Source organism: Hylobates moloch, unplaced genomic scaffold, assembly GCF_009828535.3.
Source record: "Hylobates moloch isolate HMO894 unplaced genomic scaffold, HMol_V3 SCAFFOLD_4, whole genome shotgun sequence".
NCBI classification, from domain to species: Eukaryota; Metazoa; Chordata; class Mammalia; order Primates; family Hylobatidae; genus Hylobates; species Hylobates moloch.
Window position 1 is genome coordinate 138,380,150 of NW_026652279.1, and position 16,471 is coordinate 138,396,620.

The window sequence follows — 16,471 nt, forward strand, 5'->3', positions numbered from 1 at the left end:
CTTAATCAAAGGATAGGGTGAGGGGAATCTTAAACTGAAACAAATGAGCCCCACTCTATTCCAAAGGAATAATTTCCACTGAAAGGGAGTAACAGAGAGAATCCAGGCCACTCATGGACACTGCTTGACTGTACACCTTCAGACTTGGGGTGGGGAGCAGGTGGGAGGGGAAAGAACAAGAATGACCTTTCAGTGAGTTTGTTTTTTTGAATTTGTATAGGCAAAGCAAATATAAAACTATTTTAGACATATTTGGGGACTAAGTGAGAAATAAATATATTGATATTGTTGAGAGGAAAGATTCTTACTGAGGAAGAAAGAACATAAATATAGAACAGGACAGGTAAGAAAGAATCTTGTGGGAATGGATTGGAAGTAGAAGTCACAGTGTGGGCTTGTTTCTTTTTCTTTCTTTCTTTTTGAGACATGATCTTGCTCTGCTGTCTAGGCTGGAGGACAATGATGGAATCATGGCTCTCACTACAGCCTCAACCTCCAGGGCTCAAGTGATCCTCCTACCTCAACCTCCTGAGCAGCTAGGACCACTGGCATGTGCCACGACACCCAGCTAATTTTTTTAATAGAGATGGGGTCTCACTATGTTGTCCAGGCTGGTCTCAAACTCCTGGGCTTGAGTGATCCTCCTGCACTGGCCTGCCAAAGTGCTGGGATTATAGGTATGAGCCACCACACCTGGCCTATGATTTCTAAAATACATACATATATGTGGACATAGAAATATATGTGTACTAGAGATCCAAAGACGTCCTGTAGCAATGAACACTTCTAGTGCCCAGTTAGTGTCTAATACTATTTCCCACTAAAAAGAATCAGGGTTCTTGAAGAAATGGCTGATTCTAGGACTCATACAGGGCCTGTACAAGATAAACCCTGAACAACTTGTTATGCTGGAAAGAAAGGAAGTGCTCCAAAAAACAAAGGGGCATGTCACAAGAATACAGGAGCCAGCTTGAAGGGGCTCCCGCTGGCCAAATCGGAGATAATCTAAGCACCCAAATAATTAAAGATGATAATGAAGAAAATACAAATACCTGAGTCTACACCAATAATAGGTAGAAAAACAACTAAACAGGAAAGGAGGGCTCTTGCTTAGAGTAAAAGGCAAAGTGCCTACTGGAGTTGAAAAAAAATCACCATTTTTTAAACATTATAGTAAAGATTAGCTCAGGAAAGAATGATCAATGGATGCTAAATCTAGAGGGAAATTTTGATGAGAAGCAGGCATCTTAAAAGTGTCAACCTACAGGTTGCTTGTAGTTTCAAAGCAGAAACAGTATAGAAATCAGACATTTGATCAGGTGATCAAAATTTCCATAATCAATGAGGAGCAGATGGACATTCTGAGCCTTCAGATGTGATGCAGTGAAGGCAAACACAACATCACTTACAGAGTATCTTGGCCTGGGTGCACAACCTGCATCTAAACATGAGGACATATCAGAAACAAAAATGAGGAGGATTCTATTTTTCAAAACAGTACTATATACTCTTCAAAAATGTCAATGTCATAATAGACAATACATAGCTGTAGAAATGTTACAGATTAAAGGAGACTAAAGACACACAACAGGCAAATGTAACGCCTGATCCTAGATTGGAGGGGAAAGAAATGCCAAAAAATAATTATTAGGTCAATTCACAAAATACAAACTAAAGTATGTAGGAGGTAATGGGCCATAACGTACACAAGACATTCTCAAAGGATTTGAGAAAAAAATGTTTTATATACATACGTACACACACACATTTGTGCATACATACATACTGTGTATGTCAGAGAGAGAACAGCCACATGTGCAATAATAAAGCAAATGCTGGATCAAAATGTTAACAATGGGTGAATCTGGTTAAAGACACTAACCAGATACTCTACACACTGTTCTTAGTTGTGCAATCTTTCTGTAAGTTTGAAACCATTTTCAAATAAAATATTTTAAGTACACATTTACAGTTTTTAAAAAATCAAAAGCTGTAAATGTCATCTCAGACACTTAGGTTCGAGAGTTCTTAGTAATTACCCACATCAGAAATGGTACAAGAGTATTAGCACAGTCTCGCAAAGATTTTTCTTGATATCTACTATGCCCCAACTACACAAAATCCTTAGAGCATTTTCACTCTTTAAGCTTTGGTGCAGAGAGAGGGAGAGAATACGCACAAGCGCCTATGTAACAGACAGGCGGATAGACTCAGAGGGTGGAAAAGGAAAAAAGAAAGTATAATTTTAAACAAATCGAATAAAAAAACTAGGCTTTTAAAAGGTTACAAAATAGCATAGTTCTATATGTTAAGAAAAATTCATCTCTATAAGTTAGATGAGAAATAACCTTTCATATGACAGAATTATCTCTATTGAATGCTTAAAGGACTTTAATCTGAAATAAACATGTCCAATTCTAACAAAGCTGTTAAATTCAATAAATTCTAATGCTGAGCTAGAGAGGAAAATTACTTCAAAGAATATCATTCAGGTTTAGTGTGTGTTGGGGATGAAGGCATGAAATATGCATATGTAACAATTATAATTGTTATATTCTGGAAACAGAAAAAATAGCTAATATAGACAAATTATAAGGCAATGGTATAATGCAATATTATTAATGTTTTAAAAATTCCTTACAGAAAAACTTCCAAATGTGAAGACCTGTCCATCCATTAAAAGTACTGCCGTATGGTTGCTGCCTGCAGTGACTTGTGTGCTAGGGCCTGGCAATGCTTGAACAAGAGTGGGACATCCCCTAGGTTAAAAAAAAAAAAAAAAAAGTAAGTCAATTTCTTACAAAACTCAACTAAAATAAAAACAATAAGTAAACAATGCAATAAGGAGTAGAAAAGACAAAAGGCACTAATAAGAATATTCAGTAAACATTTAAGTGCTAAACGCCTATCTCCATTCCAGGAACTAGGTAAACAAAGATGAAAAAGACAGTTGCTGACTTTAAGGAGATCATCAAAAAGATCTTCTAAATGTAATCACCCTAATTACAGACACATAATAATTTCTGAAAAACTGGTGCTACATTTATTTTTAATCTGGTACTCTGTATACTGACTGGCCTGTTAGAGATCTTTATAAATATTTATTGGAGGAAATAAAAATCATGTAATGCCTTAACAGAAATTCAATCCAGGAACTAGATGAAATAATTTTATGATCCTCTTTTCTAACTTGTATCACTAAGCTGTAAGTTTAGATCTTAGAATCACAGTTAATCAGTCAAAACCCAGTATCATGAGAGGCATTAGAGCAGTGACTACAAGCTCAGACTTTAAAGCTAGACTGGCTGGGTGTGAATCCTGGCTCCCCAACTTAATAATAATGCGACCAGACTTCGAACAAGTTTTTCATTCTTTTTGTATTTCAGTTTTCTCTTTATCACATGGAGAATACTAACAAACGGTGTCTACCCCCACAGAGTTCCTGTGAACAATAAAGAGGCCCATACATGTCAAGTGCTTGGATCAGTGTCTGGCACACAGTTAACACTTAATGAACAGTAACTATTATGATAAATGACACCCTAGTATCCTTTTCTACTTTTAACAGCCATTTTTAGTAACCATTATCTGTAATTAGAAACACAACCATTATAGAAATAGTCCACACATAGTAGGAGAGCTCTGCTTTTGAGACAATGTAATTATGACACTTTAAATTTTAAAAATTATACAAAATACATATTTTTAGTGAGTATTGAGACTGCAATGAAAAATGAATTGGAAAACGGCAAGACTGGCAGCTGGAAACCTAGTTAAGAAAATTTTATAGTAGTTTGGGTAATTTATGATGAAGGCCTTAACTAGGAGCAGTGCAGAGTGAAAGAGATGGTGACTTTGATAGCTGTGTAAGGAACAGAACTGATGAAACTTGGCAGATGATCGATATGGGGCAAGGAAGATTTTTTTTGCTTAAGCAACAGAGTAGATAGTAGTAACATTCACTTAAGCTATGAGAATGAATGAGATCTAGGAAGACTCTTTGAGAGAGAAAAGAAGAGATCCTAATTACCCTTATGAGTCTCTTCTAACATTTTAGATACAGACTGAGGAAGAACAGCTCACAGACATCTAGAATAAACCACACAGAAAGAAAGAACTTAAGGATACTCATTGGAGGAGTAGGTTTCAAGCACGGAAAATAAAGTACATGCCAAATGCTCTAAGGAGACATACAACTAACCACTCGATTTAGCAGAAGGAGGTCTCTTTGGTGGAAGCAGGCACCACAATGCAGCAGATAAGGTGTCAGAGAATACACAAAGTAGCTTTAAGTATCCCAGCACTAAAGGGAAAAAGAAAGGAGAGCCAGCAGCTAAAGGAAAAATGAAGCTGAAGGAGAGGATTTTTTTTTTTTTTTTTAATGATAGAGGTTTGAGGAAGTTTAAAAGGTGACTCAAAATAAAGACGCTAAAGACAAAGGTTAGAGAGAAGACAGGAAACAGAAATAGATCTCTAAGGAAAAGGCAGCTAGGTTTCATAGCGTGGACACGACAGGTTCCTCTTTAACTGTAACATGAGGAAAGAAGCAGAGAAGTGGTATGGATGGAAGTAGGTTTGCAGGGTTGGTGGGCTGAATAATTTCTTATATCTGTTGCAATGCACATGGAGGTCCTATGCTAAAAGGAGGAAACAGGTGAGTGGAGAGTTTGAAGATTTGAGAAAAGGTGTGGTGGTAGATGGAATAGATACATACCAAGAGCAGGAGTTTTCAACTTGGATATAAAGGACTTCTAGGAAGTCCATGAGTGAGCTTCAAAAGATCTCCTAAATTTGCAAGCAAATTTTTAAGTGTATATTCTTGTATTTTTCTGGATAGAGACCCCATGTCTTTTATAAAACTCTCCAAAGGTATTAAGTCAAATAGTTCAATACTACACAACAGGAGGATTAATGACCATTGTAGAGGAACTGGTTGAATCCGGAAATTAAGTATCAATCTGCATAGGTATGGTGATTTCTTACCTTCCAGAAGCCTAAGTATAGGCATAGGAAATATTAACAGATTGATTCATGCTTGCGGTTTTATCATGTCCTAGTACCACGACCAAGAGAGTGGGAAAACTGAAGAAATTGGTAAGAGTATAGGTGAAGAAATTCAGCAACAGTCTTTAACTAGAGTAGGAAATAAAGTTAAAAAAGGGTGAAAAAAGAGTAAAAAAGTAGAGGGTTGTGGGGCATAAAGTCAAATGGAAGTAAAGTAGGGCTGCATCGCAGAAGAAGAAAGTATCATCAGATTATGGATATTTAAACTTGAGAAACTGAGACACAAGAAGATTAAGTATCATCAGATTATGGGTACTTAAACTTGAGAAACAGACACAAGAAGATTAAGTAACCTGGCCAAGATCATATAGCTACCAAGTGACAGAATCAGGACCCAACCTAGAGACTGAACTCGGTCATCTGGCAATATAACACATTAAATAAAGAGAATACCAATAACATTTTTCCATCTTCATTATCATGCACACCACAATATTGATCTTAAACAATACATTATTAATGTGTGCTATACAGTCAATTCCAGTTAACAGCTCTTGATTACTAGAGACTTTTCAAACATATTCTCCATCTGTAACCCTTTATTTCAACTATCTGTAAATGTTTTGCTTTGTTGTAGTTAATACATATGCTATAGAAGCTTTGTTCCTCCCAAGATTGTTCCTCCATAGACATAATCAATTCCTTTCTGAATTAATAACAGAGTTCTTGGTTGCTACTTGCCAAGTCCCACAAAAGTCCAGACAGACAGGGTAACTGAGTGCTTAAGACTGAAGCGGTCTTGATGAATATCTAATCCACTAGGCACAGTATATAGATAGGACTACTGCATTATCCATTTTAGCTCTGCCCACGCTTCATGTAATCAGTCTTTCAGTTACCACTCAACGGAACAAGGACCAAAACATTCCATGCTGGAAAAGAACAACTTTGGGCAGTTAAAACAAATCCCACCAGTGTTTAATCTTAAGAAATTGTAGTCATATGGTTGGTAAGAAGTGAAGAGCTGAACCTTGCCTCTACAGTCCCAGGTTCGATGACTCTGTAGCATCTACCAGTTACTACACCACTGTACAGATCCTACCAATGTTTAGTCTTCATAAGAAACCCTGATATTTTGTTTCAACATTAAATGCTATCGTATTTCATGAAGATGATAAATTCAAGCTATTTAAAATACTGAGCATATTGCTACAATATTATCACCTGAGGAAGTCTGGCCTGAAACTGCCCTGTATCTCTTCAGACTTGGGAATCAAAGAATGGTGTTCACTGGTATAATCAGGACCACAAAATGATGTTTTTAGGTAATCTCTTCATTTTAAAAGCTGACATGAACACCTTCCCTCTCAGCAGCCAACACACCTCAGTGTGGTGTGGAAGGATGTTGTGCTCATGCTGCTCATTCTTCTGAGTGCCAAGTGCTCAGTAAGATAACATAACCTGACTATAACATGGCCATGCTTTTCACTACTTCCCTTTCCACTCTGGCAAGACCATGAAATACTGCTATTTGCCAATTATCTTCTGTGAAGTGCCCTCTTTGCTGCATACATGACTGAGACCCCATCTTATCTAACTGCAATGCACCTTTCCCAATTTCTATGGCTCACACAATAACCACCAGCAAAATAACAACAATAGCCAGGATGATACAAATAAACCCTCTTCTGTGTCCCAACTCTCAAATGAGGAACAGAATAAAAAGTTGCCACGTTCTTCCCCACACAGGTTATAGTCATCCTTCAGCATCCATGGGGAATTGGTTCCAGGATCCCCTGCAGCTACCAAACTCTAGGGATGCTCAAATCCCTTGTATAAATTGGCATAGTATTTGTACATAAACTATGCACATCCTCCTGTATACTTTAAAACATCTCTAGATTACTTATAATACCTAATACAATGTAAACATCATGTTAATAGTTGTTATACTCTGTTGTTTAGGAAATAAGACAAAAACATCTGTACATGTTCAGTACAGATGCAATTATTGTAGGCCTATATTTTCTGTCAAGATTGATTGAATCCACAGATGCAGAACCCACAGGTACAGAGGGCCAACTGTAATTACTACCCAGATTCAGCCGCTGCATTTCAAAGCAAAATATCAGTTGGCATCTAACACCTGTGACAGTAATTGCTCAACATTGTTGATATTATGTCATATCCAGCAGACACATCTGATAAAGTAATTCTGCCAAACACATCTTTTGCTCTTTGCAAGTATGATATTTGTCATTAAATATTTATGATTGTGATAGTTTTACAAACCTCTTGATAGTAGTATCAATTTTATGTTTCACTTGTGTTTTTAATAAGAAGTTCAACTCAATGATACCTTAATTGTCTCATCATTAGCAACAAAATTTATAAATGTAACTCAGGACATTCCCTTTCATTGCCATTTTTTATGCAGTGCCCACGGATCTGACCCTGCCTCAGCTCGAGGGGTAGAGAGTGGTTCTCATCCTGGATACATATAGAATCTGGCGATCTTTTAGAAAAAACTCTGATGCTGGCATCCTATCAAGGACCACTTCCCACCCCTGTCCCACCCACAAGCCTTCCAACACACACATCTCTCAGAAATGCTGGATGTAGAATCCACATATGATATTTTTTCAAATTCCCTAAGTAATTCTAATATACAGCCAGGGTTAAGAATCACTAGTCTTTACCATGTAAATGGCAGAATTCCATCCCTGCCACAATAGTAGAGTGAGTTCAAGACACAGTGACAACCTTGAATTTTATTTAATGACTACATGAAGATAAGTTCTCTTTCTTTCACTGTATGTAAAGGAGAAACCATAAAAGTCCCCTTGATTCTGGCATATACACTGTGACTACAAGGAAGAATAAGGCAGAGTAGAGGGTCAAAAAGGTAAGTTTTTGCAGCAAAGTGAATTGCTGAGAGAAGTCTGACTTGAAGCTGCTCTGTATCTTTCCAGACTTCATAAATACTCCTGTTTCCATGGCGAGACAACCATAGACACAGACCACTCAGATCTCCTTCAAGACAATCTGCTAGAGAGAGCAGAGTTAACTATTATAACAGCCTCAGGTGCTGTCCCTTTGGATGCATGAGGACATTCGTCCCCTGGGGTGCTACCAGCTGTGACTGAACATGGTGAAGGTATGAATGTTGGTCTATTCCTGCCGAATGCAGGACCCTTCCAAAGGTATCCTCAGCTTGGGGACACATCACTGGCCTGGCTAAAACTCTCTTAATGCTATGCTGGAAGCTAGACTCCTACCCAATTCTTCCTTCTCTTTCTCCTTTCATAGGGTCAAAACTACATCGTATCCGAAGGCCTTCCCTGTCTGTGCTTGTGCTTTTCCCCTTTATCTTTTTCACAGGAGTTTTCCCCTAATAAATTCTTTGCACATCTAATCCTGTCTTGGCATCTGCTTTCTGGAAGACCTGAACTAATAAAGATGGATTTTCTATTACTTTTGACCAAAAGTATTCTCACTGCATTACGTAGAATACAAACTCGGCTTCTGTAATGAAAGACAAGAGGGACTTCAAGATAGAAGTTTATTTCTCACGCAAGAAGCATGCAATTTAAGAAGCTGATGACGCAGTTCATGGTGTCAGAGACCCAGTCTATGCCCATCTTACGGTTCTGCCATTCTCAATACATAGTCTCCAATTTATCTCTGTGATGACTTCTTTAGTTTCTGCTACCACATATTCATTCCAGCCAGCAAGCTGGGAAGGGAGAAGGACAAACGGAAAGGTACACTCTTTCCCTTTAACAGCAAGATTCCAAAGTGGCACCTATCACTTAAGTTCATATGGCCACATCCTGCTGCAATGGAAGCTGAGAAAGGGAATCTTGAGCTGCATGATCATGTCACAAACTAAAACTCCACTACCAAATGAAGTAGGGATATTAGGAAATTACTACCAGTCTCTCTACTACTATTTGCAATAAGTCAAAATAGTTAATCAGAGAGACCAATAGGTTCTGTCCAAAAATTATTCAAAAGCTTCAATGACTGTATGTTATTAGACCAAAATTTCAAAACAGACATCAGGAATATGTTTGAATCCATTGCTGACATTTTTAAAAAATACAATTCACTATCTTTTCTATTGCCATGCACAGCCTTTAAAAAGATAATTGCTAAGAATATAGTGATATTTTGTGATAATCATAATCACTCTCCTATTTAAAATATATATCAACTTTTCTCCTGAAACTACAAAATCCTTTATCCCCACAAAAGCACTCAACCATAAGATCAGAAACCACCAATAATTCATGGGCCACACTTTGCAAAGCAGTGGTATAATATTATTTTAATTCTAGAAATATATACTTAAAAAGAGAAAAGAAAGAAAAAAGAAGGAAAAGAAAACAGAAGAAAAAATAACTCTGGATTTTCAAATGAAAAGTTAGCAAGTACCTGGAGTTGACATCTCCATGTCCTAGCTGCCCATGCTGCCCATAACCAAATGTATAGACATCTCCATTTTCCATTAAAACCACTGAAACCAAAACACACAGCTTTATTTTTTCATTATATGCATTTTACATTTCTGTCACAACTATACTAAAAGCAGTGTAATTTTCACTAAGATTTATAGCACCATTAAAAATAGGTAACTGAAGGACAAAGTTATATTTAACGAGAAATTAATTTTAGTTCTGCAAAATATTTTTGTAGGTCATATAAATGTATAATTTTTTCATAATACATACTTAAAATTATTATAAATGCCATTTAATAACATTAATTCTTATTAACACACGGGTTCAGGTCAACCGTAAAATCTTCTTAATAATGAGTAACTACATATAACATATTGTTCTCTCCTATCTAGGATAGGAGGTCTGCACAATTACGTACAACATCAATGAAACAGCAGAACTTTAATGTCTGTTAATACCTTATCAAATAATCTTCAAGGAAGGAATTTAACATTTTTCATTTTTATAAAGGTTGAACAGTACAGCATAAGCTAACCCAAATGCCAATAATTTACTAAGAATTATTTTCTACATTTTAAGAAAGTAAATTTGTTGACATACATTTATCACCGAACATTAACAAAATATGGGAACATGTTACAAAAACCACAGCATTCTAGAATTGAAAGAGATTTAAGGGATTATTTCATCTTCCAGAACGTCTTGAATTATAAAAGAAGTCCATAGGAAGACAGACTAGAAGTTAGATCTCTAGACAAGTACCTGTTCCATCATGCCATAGTTGTTTAAAGAGATTCTGTAATAAATACAAAGGTCTTACAGATTTGAGAGATTGCCACACTACAGCTTTTAACACACAGTTAACAGGCTATGTTCATCAAGTCTGAAGAAGTAAGTTACTGAGCACAATTGTAAAAACGCAGTTATACCCTAAAATTCCAGCCACTACCTGAATGGTGAAATCCACAGCTGACTTGGACTGCCCGGAGCTCACAGTCAAATCGCACAGAGCCTGGAGGGTATGTTGTGATTTTGCTTGCATCCTTTTCGCCTCTTTCTCCACTTCCATCTGCAAGTGTTATAATTTGTGAATTATGAATAATTAAGCCATTATTCATCTTCAAAATAAAAATTTAAATCAGTTTATTATGGAAGAACAAGAGAAAAATGTTAAAAGGAACAAGCAAGAAGAATCTGTAGCTGTTAGAAGTGATAGATCAAGAATCTACCTGCAAAGAAGCAATTTTGAAAAGATAGACTATATACTTCCATTTGCAAATATCACTAAATTAATAAAAACAGAGATAAGATCTGGTTATGAATAAAACCTTATATAATAAAAGGGTCATTAAGTTATAGAAATAACAAAATTTAAAATGTAACAGTTTATATGGGAAAATTTAGTTTGCATAAAAAATTACTGCATGCAAAGTCATTTAACAATTATTTTAAACTTAGTGATATTGTTAGTACTAGCCATTTTTAAAAAATTGCTAATGTATTCACAAGTGACTTAGATTTCCTAAACAGATCTTAGAAAGGCTACACTGCCCACAATTATTGTGAAACTCAACTGAACTTTTCAAAATGTATAAAGACCAAAGAGCTTTATTCAATATATGCAGTTCAATGGCCTATTCTTATTCATGTTTCCTGTGCCACCATCACCTTCAGCCATATTGCTTTGTGGTTTTCTCCCTGTCCCCAATCACTACCCTCAACCAAATCTTTTTTCTGCTTTCACTCCTTCTTTCCTCTTCCCTTCTTGTAATTTCCTTCATTGAGCTTGCTTTAAGCCTTTTCTTTACCCCTGGTTTTTGCAATCCAACTTCGAATTTTCCAACAATCTAACCATAGCATCAAAAACCACATTCCAGAATATAAAAATTTTTGTTTGGAATGTGTAAATAACAGCAACTTACTTTTTCTAATCACAATGTACTTCTCCTATAGATCACTAACATATGACCTTTATATCATCAAGATTCAAATTCCTTGTACACAGAATAAATGTAAATCTGGAAGGAATTTCACAAGTTCAACTAGTCTAAACCACTCTCGAGTGGTATAGCAACTCTAAACGAGTGTGTATTATATGAAGATACATATGTGAATCTACAGACACACACTTTCTATCCTGTATTTTCATTGTGCATTTTAGAATGTTAAACAGAATAATATTAAATCGTTTTGTGTTTATTCTTTTTTTTTACCTAAACTTTAGTAACATCCAGGTGAGACAAAATCCACCTACATTATAACTTTCCTTTCTGTAACTAAATGACTATGATTTCAAGAAGCCTGAAAGTCTTTACGACACTAGGACAGTAAAACCTCACTAATTCGGAATAACATAGAACAGGTAGGCCTGTGTGGCTTACTGGAAAAGTCTTAATCATACAGAACACTGAAGTAAAAATTCAGTTTTATTACCTTCAAGCAGTACAGATTACAGATTAAACTAAATGCTACAATAAATAGAGTGTGGTTACCTACATTATATTTCAAAATAGGCCAATATTACATTTAAAATGTACCATAAACATAAAAGTCCTTTAACATACAAGAATTAACTGCTGGACCCAGAGGCTGAAGGCACGTGGAAGGAATCCTTCATTTCTTGAGCCCTTGGTTTGAAAAGCTAGTGATTTTAGACAGGTTTCCCCTTATAAGTATGACCCTGAAAATTCAGAGGAAGAAATTATTTTGAATTTTTTACTCAAAAAAGATCACAAATACTGCATCTCAAATATCATAAATTCAGAATTAGTGAGAGGTTTTACTATAATAGGATGAAGAATATAATTCCTCTTCTGCTAAATTATCTAATGTGGGTATGCCAAATTAAATCAAAGAATGGATGGACTAAAAAAAAACAAACAACAAAAAAAACCACATTTAGTTTCACTCCATCCAAAATAAAATATACTCAGTTCAAAGCCTCCTCATGTTGGAAAGATAGTGGAATGGTAAAATATATGCAAAGGCCTACACACACACACACACACACACACACACACACACACACACACACAAATACATATCTTCCAAAGGCTATTTAATAAGATGCCAGATGTAAAGAAATTTTATGGCTTTATCTCAATTGGTAAAAATGTCTAATTATTAAAACCAAATGAGATTTAACATACAAAATACATTGTGTTCATATGATTCTGCCAGACTTAATTAAACATTTCAAGTATTATTCCACTTTATATAAATGTATTGATGCCTAGTTACAAGGTTTTACCTTTGAATTTAGCATTTTGTCTCCTCCCTTGAGTAGGAGATTAAATATAGACATAAATCCCACAATAGAGCCATAGCATCAAGGAAGGAGATTATTTTTAAAGGCTGGTAATTTACTGAATACAACCACAATGACTAAAAAAGTAGCAGCTATTATTTAGAGGTCAAAATAATACTAGAAACATTTTGTTCACTGAAACAAACTAACTGTACAAAACAACTTCTCAATTATTATAGACAGTGAAAATCTCACAAGTAAAAAAACTGAGATGAGGGTCTTAATCATTATCAGCAGTAGTGGCAGAATTAAAATATATATACAGATATTATATATCTGTATATGGTATTTGATGTCAAAAAATTGAGTATAATTCCTATAACTTAGACATTAAACAAAGTTTATCAAAGAAAAAAGGCACTTAATAAGAGGCCAAAAATTTAGTGCAAATTCAAGAACCGGCAAGTGAATTCAGCAAGATTAATTCTGCTCAAGCTGGGCATGGTGGTTCACACCTGTAATCTCAGAGCTTTGGGAGGCTGAGAAAAGCAGAGTACTTGAGCCTAGGAGTTCAAGACCAGCCTGGGCAACATGGTAAAACCCTGTCTCTACTAAAAATACAAAAAACTAGCTGGGTGTGGTGGTGAATACTTGTAGTTCCAGCAACTTGGGCGGCTGAGGTGGGAGAATCACCTGAGCCCAGGAGGTCAAGGCTGCAGTGAACAGTGATCACGCCATTGCACTCCAGCCTAGGTGACAGAGTGAGACCCTGTCTCAAAAAAAAAAAAAAAAATCTGTTCAAGCTCATTATTCAGTAAAGTGTTAATGAGCAGAAATAAGACCAAAGCTTAGATCTATATAAAAAATTAAACATTGTCAATAAAAAATTGACAGATGTGAATAATCTTATAATTGGCCATTTAAGTATGAGCACATCTGTATTTTCCCTAAGATGAATATGTTGTGTGTGTGTGTGTGTGTGTGTGTGTATGTGTGTGTATACCATGTAACACTGAAACTATAGTAGCTACAAAGCCTTGGCAACTATGTAACTAAAATATTATATGTATGTACACATTATATATAATTATATACACATATTTGTATACACAGAGAAAAAAGAGGGTTCAGTATCTAAGGGACTCTAACTTCTAATTTTAATTTTTACTAAAATCTATACTTTTGGAGGGTAATCCTACAGTCATGCATATAACAGAAACTACCACAGAACACAGTGAGTACTTTGAGCAAAATTATTAAAACAAATCAGCAAGGACAAAAGTAGTTGCAATTTACTAAGCACTTGCTGTGTGCTAACTGAACGCTGTAAACAATTAAATACCACAGTGGATGAGTGCTTGGGAGTACTGGAACTTAAGAACTTGGACTGGAATCTTGGCTCTACCATTTGCTAGTTGTATGACAATTGGACACTGGACCTTCTGGTCCTAGCTTTCCTATCTATAATATAGCAACAATGATATATAACTCATTAGGTTCCTATGAGAATTAAATAAAATATGAAAAGTGCTCAATCAGTATTTACTATTGTTGCTTTCTTTAATGAATAAAGCAATCTGATAATATAGGTATTCTTTGTCCATCTTACAGATGAAAAAACTAAGGCTTGTAGGGTTAAGGGGTTAAGTAACCAGCCCAAAATCATAAATGGTAGAACAAATTTAGAGTTTAATCATAAATAAGGCTCATGCATTTTACCACCACCAAATGGTTGAAACCTTAAATCCTTTGTAAAAATAAACTATGCATTTAATAAATCTCAAATATTGTATCTTTAAGATAATTCTGAAAGAGAAAACAAATAATTCAATTCAAAATATTAGAGCTAGTATTCATGGAGGATTCATATGTGCAAAGACTACGTGTGTGTGTGTGTGTGCAAAGACTGCACACATACATTTTAATCTTCATAGCAACACAATCAGTTAAGAATTACTATTCTTGTTTTTAAAATAAGAAAACTGAAGCCAAAGAGATTAAGACATTTTGCACAGCCATGTAGTTCTAGTAAATGACAAATTCAGAAATAAAATTGAAGCTTAATTCCAAAGGCTATATTTTCATCACACTGTACCATTTCCAAACAGAAAGTAAATGTAAAATAGACTCGGATGTTTATCAGTGTGCCTTCAGATTTTCAAATCAGTCATTTTAAAATAGATTTTAGGACATCTCTAAAACAATTCAGATGTTCCTAACTATGTACACTATTAATACATTTTTCTGTGTAAGGTACTTCATAGCTGAAACAAATGTTAATTCTGTTTCAAATATAGTTTATGGGCACATTTTAGAATAATTTACTGTATTTTATATGGAATTTTACTTATTGATTCAGTCTATATACTCTATTTTGCCTTTAGTCAACATCTGCCTGTATAGGATGAATTCTGACCTTCTCTGAATTTTCTCCAATCACCCAGAAGTTTTCCAACTTTCCATCTTAGAACTTAGCCCTGTTAACAATAAATCCACAGTTCTTACTCTCCATACACCCTCACAAAAAAGTCACAATCTAAAAAATTTTAACTATTACCATCCTATAATTTGTACCAACATAATTAACTGTAGGATAGAACACAGCAATCAATACCATAAACTTCTCAGTAGATAAACCAAAAGATAAACTGGGTAAGGTGAAGAGAAAAATATATGTAGAAAAAATACTTACTAAAAGACTATGAAAATATGTACAGGTTGAGCATCCCTTATTTGAAATGCTTGGGACCAGAAGTGTTTTGGATTTTGTTCAAATTTTGGAATATTTGCATATACATAATGAGATATCTCGGGGATGGAACCCAAGTCTAAACATGAAATTCATTGATATTTCATATACACATTACTCACATAGCCGAAAGATAATTTTATGCAATATTTTAAATAATTTGGTGCATGAAAATTTGTATCCCTGCACTATTAGAAAGCAAAGGTACCTCAGCCACCCAGCCACCCATGTAGACAAACTGTGATTGGTATCACCATCATGCTGTGCATGGAAAAGCTTTATCACTGCTGAAGAGGGCTGAGAGGATTGCTTTCACTTAAGGACACTGAATAAGCTGTGTGCTGGGACTGCAACCTGTCACAGGAGGTCAGGTGTGGAATTTCCCACTTGGGGGCTTCATGTTGGTGCTCAAAAAGTTTCAGATCTTGGAGCATTTCGAATTTTCAAATTAGGGATGTTCAACATGTTCTAAAAGTAAAAGCAGTGAATGGAGAGACAATTAAATGACAAGACAGTGAGTGTAAATGGTTAGTGGCTGGAGGGAAATTAGTGAGCAATAAATTAATACTCTTTACAAAAAAATAGGGTACCAATTGATAAATTATTATTTGCATTGTAAATGTATTTGGGGAGTAAAAAGATAAAACTATCTCACTCTATAAAACCCTAAAATCCAATAAAACTGGTCCTACACTGTGATATTACAAAGTAGGCCCTTACAGAGTGGTTACCACAAGTATACAAAGAAACTTGTTATAAAGTAACCCCATGACAAACAAACTTGAAGGCTAGCTATCATTGAATAATTTGTTTTTTCACAGCAACCTCTGCCTCCCAGGCTCAAGTGATTATTGTTCTCATGCCTCAGCTTCCTGAGTAGCTGGGATTACAGGCATGTGCCACCACACTGGGCTTATTATTGTTATTATTATTATTTGTATTTTTAGTAGAGATGGGGTTTTGCCATGTTAGCCAGGCTGGCCTCGAACTCCTGACCTCAAGTGATCC

General features: G+C 35.5%; 1 protein-coding gene across 1 annotated transcript in view; it reads right to left on the reverse strand.

Annotated features, from left to right (window-relative positions):
* MYCBP2 (MYC binding protein 2) overlaps positions 1-16,471 on the reverse strand; it is a 288,978-nt gene that overhangs the window by 174,219 nt on the left and 98,288 nt on the right. Inside the window, exons 19-21 of the mRNA XM_032151244.2 lie at positions 10,417-10,536; positions 9,442-9,523; positions 2,642-2,759 (exon numbers count right to left, since the gene is read on the reverse strand). Of these exons, the coding sequence (XP_032007135.1) occupies positions 2,642-2,759; positions 9,442-9,523; positions 10,417-10,536 (320 nt within the window). The remainder of the gene's footprint in view (positions 1-2,641; positions 2,760-9,441; positions 9,524-10,416; positions 10,537-16,471) is intronic.